At 52.4% G+C, this 19,657-nt stretch overlaps 3 protein-coding genes across 5 annotated transcripts in view; 1 reads left to right on the top strand and 2 right to left on the bottom strand.

Moving 5' to 3' along the window:
• Mast1 (microtubule associated serine/threonine kinase 1) overlaps positions 1 to 2,552 on the top strand; it is a 37,915-nt gene extending 35,363 nt beyond the window's left edge. For all 3 annotated transcript variants that reach the window (XM_075976728.1, XM_075976729.1, XM_075976727.1), the window contains 2 exons: positions 951 to 1,138; positions 1,216 to 2,552. In XM_075976728.1, coding sequence (XP_075832843.1) covers positions 951 to 1,138; positions 1,216 to 2,471 — 1,444 coding nt within the window. In that variant the 3' untranslated portion in view covers positions 2,472 to 2,552. The remainder of the gene's footprint in view (positions 1 to 950; positions 1,139 to 1,215) is intronic.
• A 198-nt stretch (positions 2,553 to 2,750) lies between these two features.
• Dnase2 (deoxyribonuclease 2, lysosomal) lies at positions 2,751 to 5,776 on the bottom strand. Its single transcript, XM_075976730.1, has 6 exons — positions 5,525 to 5,776; positions 5,213 to 5,393; positions 5,041 to 5,119; positions 4,639 to 4,803; positions 4,360 to 4,557; positions 2,751 to 3,659 (listed from the first exon to the last, which is right to left on the bottom strand). Exons 1-6 carry the CDS (start codon positions 5,617 to 5,619, stop codon positions 3,313 to 3,315), a joined length of 1,065 nt encoding a protein of 354 aa, XP_075832845.1. The 5' UTR covers positions 5,620 to 5,776; the 3' UTR covers positions 2,751 to 3,312.
• A 2,192-nt stretch (positions 5,777 to 7,968) lies between these two features.
• Klf1 (KLF transcription factor 1) lies at positions 7,969 to 11,161 on the bottom strand. Its single transcript, XM_075977898.1, has 3 exons — positions 11,023 to 11,161; positions 9,614 to 10,433; positions 7,969 to 8,495 (listed from the first exon to the last, which is right to left on the bottom strand). The coding sequence occupies exons 1-3, from the start codon at positions 11,107 to 11,109 to the stop codon at positions 8,320 to 8,322; spliced, it is 1,083 nt and encodes a 360-aa protein (XP_075834013.1). The 5' UTR covers positions 11,110 to 11,161; the 3' UTR covers positions 7,969 to 8,319.
• Positions 11,162 to 19,657: the final 8,496 nt, after the last annotated feature.

Genomic DNA, 19,657 nt, shown 5'->3' with positions numbered 1-19,657 from the left:
AAAGGATTTATTTTAATTATGCATAGTGTGTGTCTGTGAATATGAGTGTATATGAATATGAGTGAGTATGTTTTGGCCTGTGGAGGCCAAGGCAGGGCATGGGTCGGATTCCCCTGGAAGCTGGGGTGACAGGCATTCTGAGCTAGCTGTCCAACAGAGGCGCCCAGGTTCTCTGCAAGGGCAATATACCCTCTTAGCCACTGAGCCATCGCTCCAGCCCCAAGAGAACAGTTTTGCTTTGTTTTAGATTTTGTTTCCTTGCATCTGTTGATGTGTATCACGTGTGTCCCTGGTGCCTAAGGAGACCAGAAGAGGGCGCCAGATTCTCTGGAACGAGAGTTCCAGGTGGTTGTCAGATGCTATGTGGGTGCTGGGATTCCGACCCTGGTCCTCTGGAAAAACAGCCACTGTTCTTAACTGCTGAGTCATCTCTCCAGCTACAAAGAGAACAGTTTTGACAGCTGGCCGTAGTGGCACACACCTTTAATCCCAGTGCGCAACAGGCAGGCAGATCTCTGTGATTTGGAAGCCAGCCTAGTCTGCATAGTTTCAAGACAGTCAGAACTATATAGTGACCCTGTCTAAGAAAGAGGTGGGGGGAGCAGTTTTGATTAGCAAGTTTAGTCAGGACCTAAGTGAGGATTTCAGTGAAGGAAGCAAACCAATCGGGTAAGAGAGTTGAGTGCGAAGGGGCGTGACTAAAATATGTGGGCGGGCCAAGAAGAGGCCGAGTTTGTTTGGAAGGGATTTCTGGCTTGGATTGTTAAGTGGCCAGAAAAGAGTAGCCATGACCAACCAGGATCGAGCCAAGAGTTCTGCTTCGATAGATGGGATGTAGGGAAAGGGGAGAGCTAGGAAGGGGTAGGCAGTTACTGGGCTGCAATCCAGAAGCGGGAAAACCCAGAGTTCCAGAGTTAAGGAGAGCTGACCCTTTGGTATTTATCCCCCAGCAAGAAGCGCAGCTCCCTCTTCCGGAAGATCACAAAACAGTCAAACCTGCTGCACACTAGCCGATCGCTGTCCTCACTGAACCGGTCCTTGTCGTCCAGCGATAGTCTTCCCGGTTCGCCCACGCACGGACTACCAGCACGCTCGCCCACGCACAGCTATCGCTCCACGCCTGACTCCGCTTACCTAGGTAGGTTCTGCGCCTGCGCGGGGTAGGGGACGGGGCACTGCAGTGCTCAGCCGGCTTGCACCTTCTCTGGCCTGCAGGCGCCTCATCACAGAGTAGCTCCCCAGCTTCCAGCACGCCTAACTCCCCCGCGTCATCGGCGTCGCACCACATCCGGCCCAGCACCCTGCACGGGCTTTCACCGAAGCTACACCGTCAGTACCGCTCTGCACGCTGTAAATCGGCCGGCAACATCCCGCTGTCACCACTGGCGCACACGCCATCCCCGACGCAGGCGTCGCCGCCGCCGCTGCCAGGCCACACGGTGGGCAGCTCGCACACCACGCAGAGCTTCCCCGCCAAATTGCACTCCTCACCGCCTGTTGTGCGCCCGCGCCCCAAGAGTGCAGAGCCGCCGCGCTCGCCGCTGCTCAAGCGGGTGCAGTCAGCGGAGAAGCTGGGGGCTTCGCTGGGCTCAGACAAGAAAGGCGCACTGCGCAAACACAGCCTCGAAGTGGGTCACCCGGATTTCCGCAAGGACTTCCACGGTGAGCTGGCTCTACATAGCCTCGCCGAGTCCGATGGTGAGACGCCTCCCATCGAGGGTCCTGGAACGACCCGGCAGGTCGCCGTGCGACGCCTGGGCCGCCAGGAATCGCCCCTGAGTTTGGGCACGGACCCGTTGCTACCGGAAGGTGCCCCGAGGCCGATGGCGTCAAGCAAAGAGGAGTCCCCGGGAGGTGCAGAGGCTTGCACCCCGCCTCGCGCGACAACCCCCGGGAGCCGGACCCTGGAGCGTGACTCGGGCTGCACGAGGCACCAGAGCGTGCAGACTGAGGATGGCCCAGGTGGGGTGGCAAGGGCCTTGGCCAAGGCGGCGCTAAGCCCGGTGCAGGAACATGAGACAGGCCGGCGCTGTAGCTCTGGCGAGGCAGGCCCACCCCCGGTGCCCATTGTTGTAGAGCCTGCCCGGCCAGGGGTCAAGACCCAGGCAGCTCAGCCTCTGGGCACAGACTCCAAGGGATTGAAAGAACCTGTAGCCCAGGTGCCTCTAGTGCCTGAAGCGCCAAGGGGCCGGGAGCGCTGGGTGCTCGAGGAGGTGGAAGAGCGGACCACACTAAGCGGACCTCGCTCCAAGCCCGCTTCCCCTAAGCTCTCTCCCGACCCCCAGACTCCAGCCCTAGTCCCAACAAAGAATGTGTCCCGCAGTGCAGTTCCTCCAGTCCCACCTGCTTCTCTTGTGGTCCCAGGCGCCAAGCCTGAAACAGGGTTGAACTCCCGGTGTCCTGCCGAAGCCGTGACTTCCGCAGGCCTGACCAAAACTGGGGCACCCAGCCCCGCACCTCTAGGCCCATAGCGGAGCAGGCCTTTGGCCTTGTGCTGTACAGATGCTTGTATACATATGTACACATATAAATAAAGTGCCCATGCTGCCTGAGCTTTCTGGGGTTCACTTTCCTCTCGGGACAAGGAGTGGCTCCTGTGCTTGGTAGAAGTGGGAAGGTAGTTGTCGGCTGAGCCTTCCTGAGTCCCATCCACTGCCAGTTCCTCACATGAAAACAGCTTGGGGCAGACCTAGGAAGTGGTGGTCCCACCACTGTGTCCTAGGGTCCGTCTGAAGAGAAAGGTAACAGCCTCATGTACAGAATTCCTTTAATTACAGCGTCTAGAGAATGTGTTGTAATGCCCATATTACAGATTAGTAGACAGTCAAAGAGGTTAAGGCACTATCAAGTATCCAGTTAGGAAGAGGCTGGACTGGTATTCAGACTCATAGTGGAGTTCAGCAGTACGGTGATTGTGTAGCATGTGGCAAGCTAAAAAAACAACCCCCAAATAAATTCAAGTCCAAACTAGTTTCTCCAGTTAGGAAGAGGCTGGACTGGTACTCAGACTCATAGGGCAGAGGGTGGAGTTCAGCAGTACGGTGCATATGTACCGTGTGGCAGGCTCCAGGGTTCAACCCATCAAAACCAACCCCCCAAACAAATTCAAGTCCAAACTAGTCCCTTTTTTGGGGGGTGGGGGTTTCAAGACACACTCTCTCTGTGTAGCCCTGGATGTCCTGGAACTCACTTTGTAGACCAGGCTGACCTCGAACTCAGGTCTCTACCTTCTCAGTGCTGAGATTAAAGGTGAGCGCCACCATGCCCAGCTAGTCCCTGACTCTTTTAGTCTTTGCTCCGTTGGGCTCTTGGTCAGCTGTTCTCTTCACAGGGCTTGCAGGCCTTCACCAGGGACTGGAAGGCCTTCCAAAAGGAAGGCAGTTGGGTACACAGTGTGCCCCCACCTCGGTGCATCTCCCCGTTGTTCCTGTTCATGTCACCCACACAGGCCCAAGGCCCTTGAGGGGCCACACACCATTTGGAGTGATCTTCTGTGGCACTGAAGGTTGGTCCAGATGGGCCAGAGAAGCCCGTCTGATCCACGTCAAGAATCTGGTGCGTCCCAGAGCAGTTGGAAAGCAGGGTGCCTCGAGAATTTGGCCAGAATTGGACCTGTAGGTCGCTGTTGAGGGCTGCTGCCAACCAGCCAGAGTACAGGTCTGCAGGCAAAGGAAGGGGGAGGGCCGCTGTTAGAGTCCTTAGGCCAGCATCTTTCGAGGAGCTCAACTGCCTAATTCTGGAGTGACATGAACCTAAATAGCCCTTACCAACAAGCCAGGTCACATCTGCAATCCTAACGCTCTGAAAATTGGAACAAGAGAATCTCAGGTGGTCTAGCCTGCAATGTACGGTGAGACCTTACCTCAAAAACAAAAGGATAGGCTGGGCATGGTGGCCCAAACCTTTAAAATCAGCCCTCAGGAGGCAGAGGCAGGTGGGTCTCTGTGCGTTCCAGACTAGTCAGGGATATACAATTGAGACCCTATCTCCAAAACAAAAACAAGAACAAGAACAAGGCAGTCCTTACCAAAGGACCTACGCTATTTCACAACCCTCTTAGGGAAAGCATCAATATTCTAAATTTTCAGATGAGCAAACAGGCTCAGGTCATATCATAAACCGCACATCCAGAACCAACACTTGAACCTAGGTCTGCTGGCCGATCTCGAGCTCCTATCTCCGCCGCCATGGCGCTGGGATTACAGATATGTGCCGTCTGCCCAGCTGGCCTGTTGAATGTTTACCACTCAGGCTGCTACTGTAATATGACTCGCAGAGACACTGGCTCTAAATGTGCCCTGCCCTCAGGCTTGCGGCTGTCAAAGAAAGTGCTCTTTACCCCTCAACACCAGGACTCACCATCTCCAAATTTCCCAGCCTTGGCAAAGCTCTGGAAGGTGGCCCCAGCTTGGGACGTGAGTGTCGCACTATTGTTCCAGGGCTCATGGAGGACGTGGTAACCCTTGATCACCTTCTGTAGGTCAGGTAATTTCTCGGCAAAGATGCCTTCCAGCTTGTGGTCATAGACCAGGGGATAGGTATAGGTTAGCTGCCGGCCTGGAAGACAAGGCCATGGGAAAAAAAACGTGAGTACACCAAGTAGTTTGAGAATTACCACACCTCAACGATTCCACTCACCAATCTCGAGAAACTGGGAGAAGGGGAAGGACACGCAGAGTAGGGTCTGGCCATAGGTTTGAGCATTAGGAGGCCAGCTGTAGGCACCAGAGGACACAGGGGGTGGGAAGCGCGGCACACTGTGGATCATCCAGAAGCCCCCTTCTTGGTCCAGGAGCACAACACCTAAAGCACAAGAAGGAGGTCAGAGAAGCTGCTGGAAGTAGGCCCCTCGAGCCAGCTCATCTGCAACCAGGTACATGGTCTCAGAGGGCTGGAGTCTTAGGAACAGACAGGAAACTCCGGTCAACGGTTGGATGGGGCAGATCCCCCCCTACCCACCCTTTATGTAGGTCACAGATTAGTTTGGGTAAATTTACAAGAAATTCAGAGCGGCTCCAGGACCACCAGTCCAAGCCTCACCCTTTGTATGGCCACGGCTGGAAGAGTCCGGAGCTGAGCTGGGATTAGGAGGCTGGTCGTTGTAGAGTAGGAAGGCCAGCTGGAAGAATGCAGAGAGACCATGTAACTATCCCCCCTTCCCCGTGGGACCCGCCACAGTAATCCAGCCCCGGTTCCCACAGCACTCGATCACCTGGCTGGAGTTGCCTCGGTACAACGGCAGCAGGCTGCGGCCCACGGCTCCCTCCGAGTTGTTGATGTACCCCACACCGTCGCGCCAACCATCGGAACTCTGATCCATGTATTTGTACTTCAAACCCTTCCATGAACTATCCCCAGACCCGCTGTCCGCTGGCAGCTTGTATACCACGAACCTGGAGGGCAGGGAAGACAGGCGGGGGAATGAAGGGATCTGAGGTTTCGCCAAAAAGCGCTTCAATCCCAGTGCCTGCGCCGGTGCCCACGCAGCCTGAGGGGACAGTCGGGCAGGCAGCTCCTTGCTCACCAGTCCACAGGCTGCCCGGAGTCTCCATAGCAGCTCAGGGCTTCGGCAGGGACCCACAACAGAGCGGCCAGCAGCAGCGAGCTCGGCGCTGCCATGAGGCGGCAGCTGCGGAATCTGTGGAAAGACCCAGGACCGCCGGGTCACGGGGTCCAGACTCACTTCCCCCTAAAGCCCTCTGAGATCTGGGTGGGGGTTTCGCAAGGGTGAAGGCGACGCCCGCAAGGCCCCGAGCACCGAGGCAGGGCTTCCTCTGGCGAGGTCCCTCCCACGGACCCCGCCCCCTCCAGGCCCCACCCCGCCCTCTAGTTTCTGGCGACTCTGCCCGGGGTAGGCGCCACCCTTGGACACACCCCGCTCTTAGGCATTGTCTGTCACGTGATTCTTCTAAGGCTCTCCAATTTCTGATTTTTTTTTTACCCCATTACCGCTCTATAACGCAGGCACATTTTGGAGAAGGTATTTTTTGCCAGCATGTATGTATGTCTGTGTATCATTTGGGTGCCTAAGCAGACCCAATTTTTTTTCCCTTTCTCTTTTTTTTTATGGTTTTAATTTTTATTTATGAATTTTTATTTATGGTTTGTTTGAGACAGGCTTTCACTATGTAGCCCTGGCTGACCTGGAGCTCACAGAGATCTGCCTCTGAAAAACTGTTTTAAAAGTATGCACCAAATACCCTGGTTTTTTTTTCCTGACAGTTTTCTGGTTCCTTCTCTGACCTCTTAACACCGTGGTTGACCCTTGCATTCCTGATCTTCCTGCTTCTACCACCCAAGAGCTCAAATCACAGAGTCGCTCAACCACATTGTATATATGTGGAAGCCAGGACAATTTGTGGGAGTTTCCCCTTCCACCGTATGGGGCTTGGGGAATCGAGCTTGACAGCAGAAACCTTTACAGGCTGAGTCTTCTTATTGGTTATTATTTTTTTGAGACAGGGTCTCATTGTAAACTCAGGCTGGCCTGGAACTCTCAACCCTTGCTCAGCCTCCTGAGTGAGGGCTGAGGTTATAAATATGAGCCATTCTTCCAAGTTCTTAAATATCAGCTATGTGCATCTGCTCGTGCCCTCGTGAGTTTTGCATACCATGTTCAGGGTGGGCAGATGTCCAGAGGTGTTAGACCTCTGGAGCTGGACTTACATGTAGTCATAAGCACTCTTTGGGTGCTGGGTATAAATTCAGTGCCCCTAGAAGAGCAGTAGGTGCTTGCGAGCACCGAGGCGTCTCTCCACCCTTGCCCCTTTCACTCTGTAGCCAAGGGTAACTTCTAACTTACAACCTCCCTGTCTCACCATCACGAGTGCTGAGATTCCCAGTGTGAATGAGTCACCACACCCAGCTGGCTCACCCTTGCTTACTTAGACACTTTGCTTGCTTTGTTTGTTTGGTTTACTTGAGACAGGGTCAAGACAGGGTTTCTCTGTGTGGCTCTGGCTGTCCTGCCTGGCCACTCTGTAGACCAGGATGGCCTCGAACTCACAAAGATCCGCCTGCCTCTACCTCCCGAGTATTGGGATTGAAGGTGTATGCCACCATACCCGGTTTAGTGCATTGCCTTCTGCATCCTCTCTCTGTTCTGCAAGTTTTCTGGCCCTCCTTGTGACACTGACCAGGAGTCACTTTGGGTTGTGGTGAGGCAGGAATACAGGGACTGTTGAGCACTCTGCCATAGCCTGTAGCACCATAGTCCTGGCTGGTCTGGAACTCACTACAGCTGAAGAAACCCACCTGCCTCCTGAATGCTCGGCCTAAAGGCCTGCAGCACCATGCTTCTCCCCCTTTCCCCCGCCTTTTTTTAAATACAGAGTCTCTATATTATGTAGCCCTGGTTGTCCTAGAACTCACTCTGTAGACCAGACTGGCCTCCAACTCAGAGATTCACCCAGCTCTGCCTCCCAAGTACTGGGTTTAAAGGCATGTACCTCTGTGTCCAGCTTTTTTGCTTTTGTTTTTATTTTTGAGACCTGAAGACAAAACAAAGTGAGTAAACAACAAGATCTCTGAGTTCAAGGTCAGCCTGGTCTTCAGAGTGAGTTCCAGCCAGAGTTACCCAGAGAAACCCTGTGTCAGAAAGAGAGACAGACAGAAAGACAGAGCACTCAGGAGGCAGAGACAGGATGATAGGATGATCTCTATGAGTTTGATGCCAACTTGGTCTGCAGAGTTTCAGGCCAACTAGGGCTACATAGTAAGATCATATCTTAAGAAAAAAAGGGAGGTGGGGAGGAGGCAGATGACAGTTGTCCATGTCCCTGGGTTGACAACAGGTGATCTTGATGGAGAAGGGCTATGAAGATTGCACTGCTGGGGGGGGGGGTTCATCAGAAGCGAATGTGTTTTAGACGATGTAGGAGGTGTGTGTACAGAAGTCTCTCACCTGCTGGGAGCTCAATGCTCCTATTTTCCAGGCCCATGTTACACTGAGGCTGACACCGGTTTTATACAGGAGAATTTAATAATACCAACGACAATCACAGCTGAAAGACCGTGTGAAGGCCCCTTCTAGACTCTGGGAACTCTCACCCCACTCCACAAGACTCAGGGTCACTCCTGCACTGGTAAGTGTCCATCTGAGTTTATTTATTGGTGATCTGTCTTGCTGGGTCTGTGGGGCCATCAGATGGTTCTGTGTGGCTCCCCGGGGACGTGTGAGGATTCTGTTGAAGGCTCCTTTGCATTGTCTATGGGTCAGTTCTTGATCTGGGTAGGTCTGCAGGGCTATAAGTCCAATATTGGCCCATCCTTTGGAAGACCATCCTTGGATCCACTCTTGGGTCTGTGCAGGACTGGAGCTCAGAGGTGACGCTTCATATGCAAAGCTAAGTGGTCGGAGCGCGAAAAGGCACGTGGGCAGAGTCCACAGCAGAAGGGTCGCTGGCCAGTGTGCTTCCGGTAGTGGCGTGTCAGTTCGTCAGAGCGAGCGAACCTCCAGCCGCAGCCATCCCAAGAGCAGGCATAAGGCTTCTCTCCTGAAGGATGGGGAGTTGTGAGTACCAAGGTCCAAACATCCAGCTCTGATTTGCATATTTTATGAGGTGGAGTCGGGTCTTAGGTTTATTCATCTAGCCCGCACAGTTTAAAGAAGGGCGCACAGCTGCCCTCTATGAGCCTGGCCCTTTCCTGAATCTGCAGCTGCGATCCTGGGGTTTTCTCTTTTCCAGTCATCTATCCCACTTCCTTTTAGTCCCCTGCCTGAGACTTTATGTGGCTGCACCTTCGTTCTTTGTTCTCAGTGTTCCAGCTATCTCACGCACTGGCAGAGCCTCCCGCTGATGTCCAGTCAAGGCCCTGTCTCCAGTGATTCCCCTCTTCCCATATACACCTGGCACATGGGCCTGCCATGCTCGGGAGGCCCACAGCTGTCTTACACTCCTGGTATGACCTGGTTTCTCTTCCTATCCTATTCATTTCCTTCTCTTTTTCCAGCCCGCCTCATGTCCGGATCCCAGACGCTTCCGACAGGAGCGTGCACATGAATATCGGCCATACCCTGAGTTCTGGTATTCCAAGCTTGTACCCTCCCCCGGGTCGCCCCTCTAGTTCAGTTCCTTCCCTCTTGCTACTCTCATCCTGCATTCTGCTCCTCCGTCCATCTCTAAAGCAGGTCTTACACATCAGCTTCTAACCCTAAAGTCACCAAAATGTTCCCCAGGTCCTCTGTTTACACCCATTTACTTATCTGTCTATTTATTTATTTATTTTTGAGATAGGATTTCACTATGAACCCCTGGCTTCTGGAATTCGCTATAATAGACACTTTTTTTTTATTCTTTTCTTGTTTTGTTTTGCTTTTTCGAGACAGGGTTTCTCTGTGGTTTTGGAGCCTGTCCTGGAACTAGCTCTGTAGACCAGGCTGATCTCGAACTCACAGAGATCCGCCTGCCTCTGCCTCCCGAGTGCTGGGATTAAAGGCGTGCGCCACCACCGCCCGGCGCCCCTATAGACTTTAGCCAAGAGTCTCAGGATCCCACTTCAGGCCTCTAGCTCTGGGGTCGCCTTTAGCCACGCCTCTACCCACCCTCTGGCCCCACCCTTCGCTCCGCTTCCGGATCCCGGCTCCGCCCCCACCGCTCGGCCCCGCCCTTACCTGTGTGCGTGCGCAGGTGCGCCTTCAGGTGCGAGCTTTTGGTGTAGCTCTTTCCGCAGCCCTGGTGCCCGCAGGTGTGTGCCGCTTGCCTCTTTCGTGCCAAAGCTCGCCGGCTGCGCTTGGGCGGCGCGGCTCCCGGGGTCAAGCCTGCGTCTCCCGCGAGCGCGGTGGCCCCGAGTTCTGTGCCCACCGCACCGGGCCCCAGACAATTCAGGAAGGAAGGGGGCGCGGCGGGGCCGGCAGAAGGCGCCGTGAGCCCGCGAAAGAGCTGAAAATGCCCTTGGTACTGTGGAGCGGGGTACAGCGCAGGGTACCCTGACAGCAGCCCGTAGGGGGCGCTGGGAGCCGTGGGCACCCCGAGCCCGGCCCGCGGGAAGAAACTGCCTGCCGAGCCCGCTCGCGAATCGGAGAATGCAGGCTGCGCCTTGGGCACAGATCCCGGGGCCAGGTCAGGGGCCACGAAGGGCTCAGGGGCTGGGGCTCGTGGGGCGGAGTGCGCCCAGCCTGTGTGCTCCTCGGAGCCCAAAGACCCGGCCACCAACCCTGGGCCACCTGCATAGGCGCCCAGAGCCTCGGGCGGCGCGTACTGTGCCACCGGAGCCCCGCTGGGCACCAGAGCACAGGTCCGGGGAGTGCCTGGCGGCTCGGGACCTGGGAAGTTAGTAAGGAAAAGATCCGGATCCCAGGCACAGGTCACGTCCCTCTCATCGTCCTCGTCCTCTCCGGGAGGGGGCTGCGATTTCAGACTCACGTGAAGGGATGGTCCCGTGAGATCCGGGGGACCCGGGCCCAGATCCTGTGTCTCGTCGGGGCGCCACCACTGCGGGAGGGAGCGCACTGCTTGAATGGTGGGCACCCAGTACCTGGCCCTGATGCAGTCCCGGCTGGAAGCACCGTTGGGGCAGGTTGGTCGAGGGGGTTTGCGTGCCTATCGCTTCCCCCACACTGTTCCCCTAACCCCCTCTCAGCTCTAGACAAGTCCATTAGGTCTGGCTAGAGACAGATAAGACACTTACTGAGAACAGCATTCAGGATGGGGGAAGGGGTCGCAGAGTTCAAAAATGGGAGGCTAAGGGGCAGACTTGACTCTTTCCCCAAGCCCTTCCCTGCCTTTTCACATCTTCCAACAAGGGTTACATCTCAAAGCCTGGGAATCCCAGGAAACCTTTATCTGGGACTTTGTCTGAGGCTAGCCTCTTAAGGTGGTGAGCTCAGAACTCAGCTTCCTGTTACAGAAACAGGCCTCACCTTGCTCTCAGATTCTTAGAACAGTACCCCAAGCCAGGCTCACCCCCCCCCCCAAGAAAAAACCCTGAACAGAGAAAGATACTAAAGTAAGATAGAAGTCCGACCCCCAAGTGCTATGCCCTAGGTCACAGCAAGACCACCTGCCCCCCCACTGGCCCCACCTTGAGGAAGTCCTCTTGGGTGTCCAGGAACTGGCCCAGCGTGGCCAGTGTACTGATGGAGGACAAGGCAGTCTCAGCTGCGGCCATGACTGGCTGATGTCCACCCTGGGCCTCAGGCCTACGTCTCCCTCTTCTACCTCATGAGCTGTGAGGTTTGGAGGGCTCCTTGGAGGGCTCCTTTCTGTCCTCGTCTGATTGGCTGTCTTCCCTGATAAGACACAGGCAAGGCAGAGGGGTAGTAGCGATATGTGTGTTACTTTCAAGGGAACAGAGACCTCACCTTGGCCTGCTTGGGAACGGGTCCCTGAAAACCAATTCTGTATGTAAACTAAGTCAGAAGTCAAGGGATTGGGGCTCCAAAGTTTTGGGGTTCAGGTAAGGGCCTGATTCCCACTTACCCTCCTCACCTCCCCCAGAGAAATGAGAGGCCTCCCGGGTCTGGGCACAAGTTTCCTTGGAGAAGGGGTAGACCAGGAAGGATAGATTTCTTGGGAAAGGACTTTGGGACCCTTTGACCTCCAACTGGGTTACTGTACCCCTCTATCCTCCCCAACAAACAGCACCAACGGTGGTGCTAATGGCGGGACTTGGCACCAGCTCTCTTTCGAGCATTATCAGACAAACCAGATGTTTTAAGCTGCTATCAGGTAGGGGGCCCAGAACAGCCATAGCTCTATCCCTCCTTGAGCAGAAGGGCTGGGGGGTTGGGGCCACAAATTATCTTGACTTTGAATTGCCTGAGTTGTGTTGGGGTCTGAGCCATTTAGCAAGAGGGAGCCCTTCAAATCAGTCCAAGCTTGGAGACTGAAGACCTTCACTGGAAACTCTATGGAGCTGACAGGAATGCTATAAACCCTGCAGTGTGGGTCCTCTGGGTGGGATAGGGCCATGAGATGGAAGCACAGCCAGTGAGCCATTCAAGAGACCCCAACCCTGACTGGGCCCAGCCCCCACGGTAAAGAGCCTGCAATTCTCATCCTCCATTCTGGTGCCACGGGAGTCAGGACAGGGAAATGGAGTGTCACTTATACGGTCACACAAGCACCGTCCTTGCTTGGTATCCACAGGGAACATCAGATCCACTATAGAAAATGGCACCTAGCCAGGCATGGTGGCGCACGCCTTTAATCCAGCACTTGGGATGCAGAGGCAGGCTGATCTACGTGAGTTTGAAACCATCCTGGTCTACAGAGCTAGTACTAAACAGCCAAGGCTACACAAAGAAACCCCATCTCAAAAAACCAATAATAACAAATAAAAACAAACGTGTGCACTGAGTCTACACACACCCATTTATAGGCTTTAGTAATATGGTTTTTTGAAAGAGGCTTCACGTGTCCCAAGATCTCTCTGTTGTGGTACCTGATACTTGATGCATAACATCTATCATCATCCTCACACTTGGGCCTCGTGACATTCCTTCAGAGGGAGAGAACTCTGCCATCGGTGCGCAGTCTGGGGTGGATAGTACGTGTTCACGTCTTAGGAAGAGTTCACGTTAACAAGGCTCACTGTGTAGCTAGGCTGGCCTAGAACTCGTGATCTCCCTGAGCCCCCTGACTGCCCCCGCCGCACCCTGCTTTCCCATATACCTGTGAGTCACCTGCAGACTAATTAGACTACCTAACGCACTGTAAGTGTTAGATAAATAGATAAGTGTTGTTGTGTTGCTGTTGGTTTGGCCTAGCAATTTGGGAATCAGTCAGGTGAGCCTGCAGACAGAATTCATAATGACAGTGGTGGTTGATGAGGTAGCTACACAGCTATGCAGTTCCACTTAGCTCTGGTCACACCAAGCAGACTCGTGAGAATTCTCAAATGTGATGTCTCTACAATGATTAAAGTCGCACCTTCCCATCAAACACAGAGATAGCCTCAGATACAAAAAATAAACATGAGGGTTTCAGATGTGGTTCAGTTAATAGAGTGGTTGCCAGCTGTGGAATATTCTTTTACACTGTAAATATATGTCCCTGTAATTGGTTTATTTATTTATTTGAGAAAGGGTTTCTCTGTGTAGCTTTGGAGCCTGTCCTGGAACTTGCTTTGTCTGTAGATCAGTCTGGCCTCACACTCACAGAGATTCACCTGTCTCTGCCTCCTGAGTGCTGAGATTAAAGGTGTGCACCATCACCACCTAGCATGATTTTTTGACTGGAACCAAAAGCTACGGAGAAACCCTGTCTCGAAAAATCAAAAAAGGGGGCTGGAGAGATGGCTCAGTGGTTAAGAGCATTGCCTGCTCTTCCAAAGGTCCTGAGTTCAATTCCCAGCAACCACATGGTGGCTCACAACCATCTATAGGGAGGTCTGGCGCCCTCTTCCGGCCTTCAGGCATACAGACAGAATATTGTATACATAATAAATAAATAAATATAAAAAAAAAGAAAAATCAAAAAAAAAAAGAAAGAAAAAAAAAGAAAATGCTGGGGGGAAAAAAGGGCGGAGTATGGAGTTGCCAGCAGACACAGAGAGAAGCAAGATGGGCATACTGTAATGAGAAAAGGTATCATAGCAAAGCATAGATAAAAATATGGGTTAACATAAATGTAAAAATTAGCTAATAATGAGCCTGTGCTATTGGCCAGGCATTTATAATTAATATTAAGCCTCTGTATTGATTTGGGAGCTGCTGGCAACATAGAATCTTCCACCTATAGCTGGCAAATGAAGCCCTGGGTTCTATCCTCAGTACTGAATAAACTGAGCAAGTAATCCTAGCACACAGGAGATGGCTGCAGGAGATTCAGAAGTTTAAGGTCATCCCCAGCTACATAATGAGTTCAAGGCTAGCCTGGAATATGTGAGACTCTTTCTCAAAAACAAACAATGAGCCAGCCATTCCCCCTCCAGGTCTATATCCCAGAGAATCAATAACAAGTCTTCAAGAAAACGCTCATGCACCGGCGTTCACAGCAGCACCAAAAGGAAGAGAAGGTCTGAATGTCCGTGGACAGGCGGCTGGTGCAGAAGAATGCTCCCCTGTACAGGGAGGAGTGTCCAATAACAGCACAGAATGAAGTGTTGATGCATAAAGCTGGGCAGTCCTTGCTGGGCAAACATAAAAACGTAAGTTTAGGCCAGTGGTGGTGGCGCATGCCTTTCATCCCAGCACTCAGGAGGCAGAGGCAGGTGGATCTGAGTTTGAGGTCAGCCTGGTCTACAGAGTGAATTCCAGGACAGCCAGGGCCGCACAGAGAAACCCTGTCTCATTACCCCCCACACACACAAAAAAAAAAACCCACAAAAACAAAAACAAAACAACAAAAACCAAAACCCCAAGTCTTGACACTGGCCTTTAAGGTGTACTGTGGGAGCCCACAGATTTGAATCCGTTCCATCTTGATTAAAGGTCAGAGAGTTCAAACCTATTCTTGCTCCTCAAGGCCAAATAGCAGGATCTTTGGCCAAAGGTGTAGCTACTGGATGCTTTGCTCCTCAAAGGCCAGACAATAAGATTTGACTCAGGGTGTGGTTACAGGTGTTTTTGAGTTGTAAGGAGGTAATTATACGTGCTTCTTGCTTGTTCCTTGTGTTATGGTAAGAAAGTCTTTTGCCCTCCCCTTTTGATTTGGGTATATAAAGATTGTGAGTAATACTTGAGGCGGTTGCAGGACTCAAGCCCTCCCAACTCTGTTCTTTTGTCTAGTTATTTCTTCCCTCAGTCCTCATCCCCTTTTCAGGCATGTACAGGGTGACCAATCCTGACATTGTAACGTAGAAGAGAGGAAAGCCCTGTAAACAAAAATAGCAAATGCTAGTCAAGGCCGTTCAACCAGCTTCAGTGACTGCCCAGGCTCCCTTACGTTCTAAAGTCCAAGGATCACTGGGTCCCTTCTTCAAATGTGGTGAGGAGGGTCACTGGGCCCAGCCTTACCCTACCCCCTACCCTGCAGGTCACCCCGACCATGTTCAAAGTGCCGCCAAGAGGGGCATTGACTGTTGATTGCCCCGTGTCCCTCGCAGCATGGGGACATCAGATTGGGCTCCCTGGGCCTGACCACTGCCGGCTCCAACTGGGAGCTCCAGGCAGTCATGATATCAGGACACTGGGGTCACTTACTCGGTCCTGACAGTGGGACTCACCTCTCCTCATTTCCCTATTGTTGGGGTAAGAGGACAGAGGACAGGCTCATAAACCTCACCAGACCCCATCACTCCACTGCGTTTTCAGGGACGTTCCTCTCACTCATTCTTCCCTGGCGGTGCCAACCTGTCCTGTCCCATTACTGGGGATCTATCTCCTTTGCTCCCTCCAACTGCCTGACCTCAAGCTCATCGACAGCCCTGCTCCTCCTCCTAGCCACCCAACCTACTGGTTCCAACACCACTTCCACACTCTACTTCCTTTGCCAGCTTTTTAGGTAGACCCCCAAGTCTGGGATACCCAAGAACCTTCTGTTGACAAACACCATTTCCCCGTCATCAGCCAATTACAGGGACCCAAGTCCAGTACCCATTCTCCACCCAGAGCCTCAGGGACCTTAGGCTCAGCATCTCTGGCCTCCTAGGAAAGAAGCTACTTCATCCCCTATCTCCCCACATCAGCCCAATGGTGCCCTCTGCCTGGTTCCAGATCTCCAGCTCACCAACTTCTCTACAGTGGTCCCTCTCCATCCTGTCTGTAGCTAACCCTCACACACTCCACTTGTCCCTCAGAGACCTCTTGTTTCTTAGACCTGAACCTCAAGGATGAATTTTTCTCTCTCCCTCTTGACACCCAGTCACAAAACATCTTTGCCTTCACCTGAACTGACCCTGACACCCAACTGTCTATCAAACTCACCTTGACTGTCCTACCCCAGGAGTTTGAGACAGCCCACACGTCTTTGACCAGGCCCTGGCCTCTGATCTATTCTTTTTGTCTCTCTCTAAATACAAACTTAAACAATATACAGATGACCTTCTCCTCTCCAGTCTGCCCCTACAAATTAGCCAAACGGACACCTCTCCTCTTCTAAATTTCTTGTCTAGCCGGGGCTGTAGAGACTCACTTTCCAAGGTCCAGCTGTCCACTCCTCAGGTCACCTACTTGGGACTAACCATTACCCCAACCCACAAAGCCATTACCTTGGATAGAAAACATCTAATCCAGTACATCTTGATCCCCTCTACCGAAGAGATTTTATCATTCCCAGGAACAGCGGGCTTTTTACACTCCTGGACCCTCCTTTTCCCTTCTTGCCTGACCCCTATATGAGGCAGCCCTTGGCCCCTCACATGAACCCCTTTTCACACCCATTACCAAGCCCTTTTGGAAGCTCCAACAGGCCCTCCTCCTGGCCTTGGCACTACACTGCCCAGGCCTAGCCTGTCCCTTCTCCCTCTATGTAACAGACAAAGAGGGATATGCCCTTGTTATCCTAGGCCACTAACTAGGACCTTCCTTTGTGCATGCCTGTCAAAAAAAAATTAGACCTTGCCACCCAGGGATGGGCACCCTGCAAACATGGTTTAGTGGTTGCCAAGATCCTTATATGTGAATCAAAAAAACTAACTTTCAGGTCACTCACCACCATCTTCTCCTCCCACAGCCTGCCCCATCTCTTAACACATAAAGGTGCACACACTCCACATCCCTTCTAGGTTCTCTCTCTCCGGGGGGGGGGCACTAGTAGAAGATGCCATACTTTCCAATCATGCCCACCCCTCAATATCTCAAATCTTCTTCCCCAATCAAACATCGACTACTCTCCATCTTATTCTTTTTTTAAATTTATTTTTATTATTTAATTAAAAATTTCCACCTCCTCCCCTCCACCCATTTCCCTCCCGCTCCCCCCATCCTCCTTCCTCTCCCTCTCCAGTCCAAAGAGCAGTCGGGGTTCCCTGTCCTGAGGGAAGTCCAAGGTCCTCCCCCCTCCATCCAGGACTAGGAAGGTGAGCATCCAAACAGACTAGGCTCCCACAAAGTCATTACATGCAGTAGGATCAAAACCCAGTGCCATTGTCCTTGGCTTCTCAGTCAGTCCTCCTTGTCAGCCACGTTAAGGGAGTCTGGTTTGATCACATGCTCCATCAACCAGCTGGCCTTGGTGAGCTCCCATTAGATCAGCCCCACAGTCTCAGTGGGTGGGTGCCCCCCTTGCGGTCCTGACTTCCTTGCTCATGTTCTCCCTCCTTCTGCTCCTCATTTGGACCTTAGGAGCTCAGTCCAGTGCTCCAATGTGGGTCTCTGTCTCTAGCTTCATCCATCGCCAGGTGAAGTTTCTGTCCAGATAGAACTCTTCCTCCATCTTATTCTTTGTTTTTTTTTTTTTTTGAGACAGGGTTTCTCTGTGGCTTTGGAGTCTGTCCTGGAACTAGCTCTGTAGACCAGGCTGGTCTCGAACTCACAGAGATCCGCCTGCCTCTGCCTCCCAAGTGCTGGGATTAAAGGCGTGCGCCACCACCGCCCGGCCCTCCTTCTTATTCTTGTACTGAAATCCAAGAAGCACTACTTCCCCATTCCTCTCATACAAGTGGGCACATGGCCTCAGGCCATCTACACCTGGTACACAAATGGCGGCTCCTTTTTATACAAGAGGGCCCCAAAATCAGGCTATGCCATAGATACTGAGGGGTTGAGGCACAGGCTCTTCTGCCCACACCACTGATCAACAGGTTTAACTGAGAGCTCTCACCCATGCGCTTTAATTGGCACAAGGGCAATCAATCCCTAACCACCTACCCAGACCGTATCTATGCCTTCCAGTCATTCTGTCTCATGGTGCCCTCTGGGAAGAGTGCACGCTACTTACAACAAAGGAGGGAGGATCAAGAACCAACTCAGACCAAATCATGGCCACCATCTCCCCACGGCCGATCCCACTAGACCAACAATTCCATCTTCTCTAAGGAAATCACCAAGCTGACGAGGTAGGTAGAGCTGCAGAGGCCCAGATCTGTCTCACCCACTGCAGGACATCCTTGCATTACAACCCACATCCCCAGAGTTGCCCTTCAGCCCCCAAATTCTGTCCTATCTACAACAGCTCTCTCATCCTTGAACTTATTAAGCAGGGGTCCTGTTTGTTATAATTTATTTAAAAACGGTGGGAGAGGGAGTCATGCCATACAACAGGGCTCCCATGGGATGTTTATTGAAAGAGGAGAGAGACAGGGCAGAAAAGGGGACAGAGAGGGAGGAAGAGAGGGGGAAGAGACCAGTCCCTGGGGACAAAAGTGGTAGAGGAGAAAGACAGAGAGATGGGAAGTGGGCTAGACCCACTTTTTTCTTTTTTAAAGATTTATTTATTACTATGTATACAGCATTCTATCTGCATGTATGCCTGCGGGCCAGAAGAAGGCATCAGTCTCATTACAGATGGTTGTAAGCTATCATGTGGTTGCTGGGAATTGAACTCCGGACCTCTGGAAAAACAGGCAGTGCTCTTAACCTCCGAACCATCTCTCTGGTCCACCTTTTGAAAGGGAACATAGCGAATGTGCACAGGTGGTGCTCTTAGTGGCTGCAGAGATGGCTCAGAGGTTAAGAGCACTGGCTGCTCTTCCAGAGGTCTTTTTTTTTAAAGATTTATTTATTTATTGTGTATACAACATTCTGCCTCCATGTATGCCCACATTCCAGAAAAGGGCACCAGATCTCATTATGTGGTTGCTGGGAATTGAACTCATGACCTCTGGAAGAGCAGCCAGTGCTCTTAACCACTGAGCCATCTCTCCAGCCCTCTTCCAGAGGTCTTGAGTTCAATTCCCAGCAACCACATGATGGCTCACAACCATCTGTAATGAGATCTGGTGCCCTCTTCTGGTGTGCAGGCATACATGTAGGCAAAATGTTGTATACATAACACATAAATCAATAAATCTTTAAAAAAAGATTCTTTTAAAAAAATCTTGTGGTTTTGCATTTAGAAGCCTTGGGTTGATGTGGCTAGGGGCTACATCTTGGGAGCGCTCTTGGACAACAGTAACTAAATAAAAAGCGTAGACCTAGAACAGAGGCTCCGTGTCAAAGGGGCCTGTCTGAGAGGTTGTTTTACTGTACAGGTGCTTGTCACCAAGCTTAAAGACATGAAGATCTCCAGGGCACACAGTGCAAGGAGAGAACCAGCTCTATGCTGTCCTCTTGTCCTTCACCCTCCTCCACATGGGGGGCTGTGGCACACTCTAGGCACTCGGTAAGTAATTCTCTCCCTCCCTCCTTCCCTCACTTCCTTCCTCCCTCCCTATTTGCAATTCTGAGTTTTCTCTCTCTCCTTCACTGGGCAACTCACTAGACACTCTTTCTCTCATACACACACAATGAATAGATAAATGTAATTAAAACTTGCACACGAGTGAGGTCTCTCTCTCTCTCTCTCTCTCTCTCTCTCTCTCTCTCTCTCTCTCTCTCTCTCTCCCTCCCTCCCTCCCTCCCTCCCTCCCTCCCTCCCTCCCTCCCTCCCTCCCCGGGACAGACAGGCGGGCAGGTTGCGCTGGGATCATCCACTAGCGGCCCACTTTTCTCTCCACCGCACTCCGTTTGCGGATTTCTCAAGGTTCAGAGCCCAGGCTTCCTTATTGAACTTTGGGATCCCACCCCTCAGGCCCTTAGCAACTGGATAACCTGGGTGGGCGGAGCAGGAATACAGTTGGCCAATTGGGTTTGTACACTCGTTTTCCGCCCCTTTCAGGTTCGGATTCTTAAAGG

This window comes from Microtus pennsylvanicus, chromosome 6, assembly GCF_037038515.1.
Source record: "Microtus pennsylvanicus isolate mMicPen1 chromosome 6, mMicPen1.hap1, whole genome shotgun sequence".
In the NCBI taxonomy this organism is placed as follows: domain Eukaryota; kingdom Metazoa; phylum Chordata; class Mammalia; order Rodentia; family Cricetidae; genus Microtus; species Microtus pennsylvanicus.
This window is presented reverse-complemented; position numbering and strand designations above follow the sequence as displayed.

What these genes read in the sequence shown, in the direction of transcription:
- Dnase2 (XM_075976730.1), bottom strand. Translation starts at nt 5,619, where the DNA reads ATGGCAGCGCCGAGCTCGCTGCTGCTGGCCGCTCTGTTGTGGGTCCCT. An exon ending in ACCGAGGCAACTCCAGCCAG is followed by an intron (nt 5,120 to 5,212) that starts GTGATCGAGTGC and finishes GCATTCTTCCAG; the next exon opens with CTGGCCTTCCTACTCTACAA. An exon ending in CTCCCAGTTTCTCGAGATTG is followed by an intron (nt 4,558 to 4,638) that starts GTGAGTGGAATC and finishes CTTGTCTTCCAG; the next exon opens with GCCGGCAGCTAACCTATACC.
- Klf1 (XM_075977898.1), bottom strand. Translation starts at nt 11,109, where the DNA reads ATGGCCGCAGCTGAGACTGCCTTGTCCTCCATCAGTACACTGGCCACG. An exon ending in CCCAAGAGGACTTCCTCAAG is followed by an intron (nt 10,434 to 11,022) that starts GTGGGGCCAGTG and finishes TCCCTCCCGCAG; the next exon opens with TGGTGGCGCCCCGACGAGAC. An exon ending in GCACCTGCGCACGCACACAG is followed by an intron (nt 8,496 to 9,613) that starts GTAAGGGCGGGG and finishes CCCATCCTTCAG; the next exon opens with GAGAGAAGCCTTATGCCTGC.